Raw genomic sequence first — 5,485 nt, forward strand, 5'->3', positions numbered from 1 at the left:
GTAGACGGTGGGATGCGTTTAACTTAATTTGATCTAAGGGTTGTGCTTATCGTGTGTACACTTTATGGTGTGGGTTTAGAAAAACTCAAGTTTGCACTTTTAATAGTAGTATAGATATTGTGTTGTGCCTTCCTTCCAGGCCCAGGCATGACACAATTGCTAAATGGGCCAGCCTGACACGACACGTGTGCCGGTCGGCCCGCGTGCTATTCTGCCTTTTGGGTTGTTTTGTGCCTATTTTTGGCATTTTGGGTTGTTCAGAAATAAAAAGGTTCAAATATAAACGGGCCGTGCCGGCACGCGGGCCTTACCTCGCAGCCCAGGCCACAGGCCTGGCACGGCCCGTTTAGCCGCGTGCTAGGCCGTGTCAGGTACGCGGGATTTTGGCCCGGCTGCGTAGCACGGCCCAGATGGCCAGGTCTGCGTGCGAGGGAAGAGCCGATGCCCTGGGATTTGCTAAAAAAAAAAAAAAAACAGGCCGATGCCCTGGGCCCCTAGGATAGTCAGCTTCGCCGCAGCGCCTGATGAGCATGCTCCGCCGCGCTCTCCTGTTCGGCCACCGCCTCCGCCGAGGCTTCTCCTCGGGTGCGGACCTTCCTCCGCCGCGCCCATCTGCCTGCCGCCGCGTGGTCGTGACGGGGCTGGGCGCCGTCACGCCGCTCGGCCGCGGCGTCGGGTCCACCTGGGACCGCCTCGTGGCCGGAGACTGCGCGGTGCGCGCGCTCGCCGCGGAGGACCTACGCCTCACCGGGGATGCCGCGGGGAGGACGTTGGAGCAGCTCCCATCGAGGGTCTTCGCCGCCGTGCCGCGCGGGAAGGGCGAGGCCGAGTTCGACGAGGAGGCGTGGACCAAGGTTTATGACTGATGCTTCACTAGCCCCTAACCATCCAGTATATACATTGGTTTTCGCACTGTTGCCGTGAGTTGGATTGGTGCTCCTTTTTCTGCACATGATTGTTACACGTGTGATTTATCATATATGAATTGCTAGTTTACATGCTTGATATAATTGATTCGAGAATAGATTTCATGTATAAGCTGCTCAACAGAAATTTAAATGAAGCTGTTACTTTCAGCAAACTATACAAGCTTTCCCGTAGACAATGTTGCAATACAGTCATGTGATAACTGGTACAGATATAAAGACCCTTATCTTCAGTGCCATTAGGAGTAACACAGTCTTCAATGCCACAGCACTTTGCTGAACCTGTTTTTCGTGTCGTTTCTGTCAGATATCTGTATGATTTAAGTAGATACTCTCTCTCTCTCTCTCTCTCTCTCTCTCTCTCTCTCTCTCCCCTACAACTGGAAATCTGTTGTGTTCTGATAAGATGCTATCGTATGACTGTAATATGCAACTGGTGATGTTGTCTGTCTCATAGTTAAACTTTGTTACATATTTCAAACTGTTGATTTAACATTTTTGTTTCCAGGACAGTAGATCTATATCGGGATTTATAGCATATGCTCTATGTGCAGCTGATGAGGCTTTGAGAGATGCAAATTGGCTGCCCTCGGAAAATGAGAAGAAGGAAAGAACGGTACCAATTGCTTTTGGTGGAAGCTCTTTTCCTTTTTTGTGTTTTTGCCAAGTTGCTGGGTCTAATTAGAGCCTTTATCAGGGTGTTTCAATTGGTGGGGGAATCGGAAGCATCTCAGACATTTTAGATGCATCACAGCTGATTGCTGAAAATGTTCGTACCCACAGTCACTGCAATTTGCTTTATTATCACTCTTTTCCTTTTGTATTTTTAGTCATTGTGCAGCTATAGTGATTCTCACTATTATTATATTGCTACGTGCCGAGTGAGAAATACAGTGTTAGATTCAAGCAAAATAATGGCGGCTACCGGCTGGCCGGCATTACTGGTGGGCACCAGCAGCATTAAGAGAATTTTTTTTTTCATCTGATGTTAGCAACTCAAGTACTCCCTCTGTTCACAAATATAAGGTGTTCTAACTTTTTCTGAATCGGATTATATAGACACGTTTTAGTGTGTCTGTTCACTCATTTCAGTCCGTATGTTGTCCACATTGAAATATCAAAAACATCTTGTATTTGTGAACGGAGGGAATAAGTTTGAAGAAAATTGTGAGAAGATATGTTATTTAACCAATGAACAGGAAAACCGAGCGCTAACCGGCCAGGAACAGGATACATTGAATTTGTAGTTTACACTTGATAATTGAAACTAGCCATTACAAAACTACTTGTAGGTGAATGCTACTGGCCAAGACCAGCGCTTCCTCAGATTTTTTTGTTGTTAATTCTTCATTTACATGAGAATCAAACATTTTTTACGTCTTCTCCAAAGCTTTGACCTGCACCATACATGGCTTGCAATATACATCTTCTGGTCACTTCTAGCACTGACGTGTGGAATTTATTTTCTTCTGAATGCAGCGTCTACGTCGTCTCAGCCCATTCTTCATCCCCAAGATTTTGATCAACATGGCATCAGGTCATGTCAGCATGAAATATGGTTTCCAGGTGAACATTGTTATCGTGATATGCCTTGTTTCCATTTTGTACAATTATTGCATGAATAACATTGATATTTGACGCTTCAAACCTAGGGTCCAAACCATGCTGCCGTGACAGCTTGTGCCACAGGCGCTCATTCTATTGGCGACGCTACACGGATGATTCAATTTGGAGATGCAGATGTGATGGTGGCTGGAGGAACAGAGTCTAGTATTGATGCTTTATCTATAGCTGGATTTTCTAGGCAAGTATGTTCGCGTCTTCACAATTGTTTTGTTTTGCTTAATTACCCAAATACTCTGTCTAGATGCTCCGTAGGGCAATTATAAATTGCCTCAACTGCTTTACTAAGGTTTCAATGTACACCTGTTGACTGAAGGTTGTAGGACAAAGTAGAGAACCCATGTTTTTGTCCACAAACCACTTGTGGTTGTGGCTCGTAATATCATATGCAAACTTAATCTGTTTATTTCCAGAAAAACTTGGTCACAGTCACACTCTTGCACTTTTTATCTGCTATCCCCGTCACTGGTATTGCCAACACCATCTTATTTTCGTTATATTGTTCTGCAGGTTAAGGGCATTGTCTACAAAGTATAACTCTCTTCCACAAGCATCTTCGAGGCCATTTGATTGTGGCAGAGATGGATTTGTGTACACATACTTATATCGAATCGTATTTTTTTTACTTCCTTTTGTTTTTCCTTCCTATGTCCGTTCTTATCTTCCGTCTTAAATAACCAATAGGATTGGTGAAGGCTGTGGAGTCATGGTGTTGGAGGTGAGTTCAGAGGAAACACTGATCATTTCCTGTTGTCTGTTCTTACCTTGCTGTTCCCAAGCTGCTGGTTCAGTGTTATTTTATAGATCAGTCCTTCACATATTGAAAAAAAGAACCATAGCACTTGGTAAAAGAGTTTGTCGACGGACTTAAATCACCATAGTATTGCTCCTTTAGAAGCTGCTTGGAAGAATGGTGGTTCTTGGTATTTGAGTCAAATTTGAACTAAATGCAAAACTTACCTACAAATACTCCTTTTCTGAATGGGCCCTTATTGTGTAAAATTTTCTGTATCCTGTATATGGTATATGCAACTTTTAATCTGGAAACTGTCTTATTGCATTTTGTTTCTGAACAGACTGTACATCAATTTATTCCTCTGTAGGCACTTGACCATGCAATGGAACGAGGCGCAAAAATTTATGCAGAAGTTCGAGGCTATGGCATGTCTGGTATCCTCCGATTCCACAAAAGAGATGGTCTACTTTGTCATTAGTATGTATTGCATCATGAACATCAGCTTCTGTCAGGTGATGCACACCACATAACTCAGCCACAAAATGATGGTAGAGGTGCTATCTTAGCCATGGAGAGGGCATTGGAACAGGTGTGGCATTTTCTTTCTAATTCGTGTGGTGCACATTTTAAGCATTTATTAAGCTTTGAGGAATTAGAAATCACATTTTAAACACGTATTAAGCTTTGAGAAATTAGAAATCACATCACAATAATTATTTTCTTGACATTCTGATTTTGATAGAATTCTTGCTCCTTTTCTAGTCAGGGCTTCAGGCAGATCAAATTGATTATTTGAATGCGCATGCAACATCAACTCCTCTCGGTAGGTGCTCACAGTCAGTCTGGCAAAGCCCACCTGGGCCGGCATGACTTCTGTTTATTCTATTTTGTGGGTAAACTTGTGTTTATGATTCTGCGGCATCTTGAGTTATGATAAATAAGCTGATGTTTTGAATCTGAACCGCAATCAGGGGATGCTGTGGAGGCAACTGCAATAAAATCTGTCTTTGGCCACCACGCGACATCCGGTGGTCTTGCGTTATCCTCAACTAAGGTACACCTCATTCTGCGCAGCTAAACTGTCACAGATCCCGCACTAGTCTAGTCCATTTTACAACAATGACTGAGGACCAAAAAAACCATCTTCTCCAGGGAGCAATCGGTCATCTGCTAGGGGCGGCTGGTTCAGTGGAAGCAATCTTCACCGTGCTAGCAATCCACCATGTATGTTACCCACCATGAGTGATAACTGATCAGTAGCTCCGTGCAATGAAAAATTGCTCTGTAGCCCGTACTCACCATCACATGCAATTTTTTGCAGGGAGTGGCGCCGCCCACGCTCAACCTGGAGCAGCCCGACCTGCTGTTTGAGGGCGCGTTCATGCCTCTAACCGCCGCCAAGAAGATGCATATACGGGCCGCCATCTCGAATTCCTTCGGGTTTGGTGGAACCAACGCGTCGCTGCTGTTCTCGTGCCCGCCCTAGCGATCCAGCATCACCCTCCCTCTCTTCTGTTTTCCCCTTCGAAGAGGCATACCAGAATGTCGGGAGTTTTCCCGTCCGTGAACTTAAACGGGGGAAGGCACCATCCGCGTTGAGCAGGAGTTGGGGGGTTTCAAGCACTGACCATTGTGCTGTGCTCCCTCTGAATCCGGAGCATCGCCCAACTTGTGGGTGTTGATTCATCCCTCCGTTCCTAAATATAAGACCGTTTAAAGATTCTAAATTTTTTCTGGATCTAAGCAAAATGTGTGGATCTTGCACTCTAAAATACGGAGTATGCCTATATACGTCCGTATGTAGTTCATATTGAAATCTCTGAAAAGGCTTATATTTAGAAACTATACTATACTACAGTATGCGAACTTATTGATTTTTTGTCTGAGAGAGAGAGAGAATTTTTGCCGAGCCGGGTTAGGTGCAGATGTGGGGCTGGTGAGCGGGTTTGGCCGTCGCTCTCACGTGCTAGCTACCACGGAAAGGGGAACGAAACCAACCCAAATGCTGCTGCTGCCTGCGGTGGATACTGTCCTTGCACACGTCCAACGGAGGCGAAGGCTGTGAGGAGCGCTAGCACTCCACAGTCCACACGCAAATGGACTCCTCGCCGCCCACGGAAAACAAGGCAAGAAAGAAGAAGATAGTTTGAAAGGCTGTTTGCTACAGCACCAGATGAACATGAGTTGCTTATGACTTTCT

At 45.0% G+C, this 5,485-nt stretch overlaps 1 protein-coding gene across 3 annotated transcripts; it reads left to right on the forward strand.

The window, feature by feature from the left end:
• Positions 1–457: 457 nt before the first annotated feature.
• Positions 458–5,162, forward strand: LOC123144204 (3-oxoacyl-[acyl-carrier-protein] synthase, mitochondrial). Of its 3 annotated transcripts, none has more exons than XM_044563261.1 (13): positions 458–854; positions 1,481–1,542; positions 1,624–1,695; positions 2,406–2,492; positions 2,579–2,730; positions 3,060–3,140; positions 3,234–3,267; positions 3,653–3,719; positions 3,798–3,874; positions 4,048–4,108; positions 4,257–4,339; positions 4,438–4,509; positions 4,607–5,162. In XM_044563261.1, exons 1-13 carry the CDS (start codon positions 482–484, stop codon positions 4,769–4,771), a joined length of 1,386 nt encoding a protein of 461 aa, XP_044419196.1. In that variant the 5' UTR covers positions 458–481; the 3' UTR covers positions 4,772–5,162. The 3 variants fall into 3 exon arrangements, with proteins under 3 accessions (XP_044419196.1, XP_044419194.1, XP_044419197.1); XM_044563259.1 differs by having other exon boundaries at positions 462–854; positions 1,435–1,542; XM_044563262.1 differs by having other exon boundaries at positions 481–854; positions 1,440–1,542.
• The last annotated feature ends 323 nt before the right edge of the window (positions 5,163–5,485 follow it).

This window comes from Triticum aestivum, chromosome 6D, assembly GCF_018294505.1.
Source record: "Triticum aestivum cultivar Chinese Spring chromosome 6D, IWGSC CS RefSeq v2.1, whole genome shotgun sequence".
Lineage (NCBI taxonomy): Eukaryota > Viridiplantae > Streptophyta > Magnoliopsida > Poales > Poaceae > Triticum > Triticum aestivum.

Bases quoted from the DNA above. Each gene is read 5' to 3' on its own strand.
- LOC123144204 (XM_044563259.1), top strand. From the start codon at position 525: ATGAGCATGCTCCGCCGCGCTCTCCTGTTCGGCCACCGCCTCCGCCGA. The intron at 1,696-2,405 runs GTTCGTACCCAC...TTCTGAATGCAG, and splicing joins CACAGCTGATTGCTGAAAAT to CGTCTACGTCGTCTCAGCCC. The intron at 2,731-3,059 runs GCAAGTATGTTC...ATTGTTCTGCAG, and splicing joins TCTATAGCTGGATTTTCTAG to GTTAAGGGCATTGTCTACAA.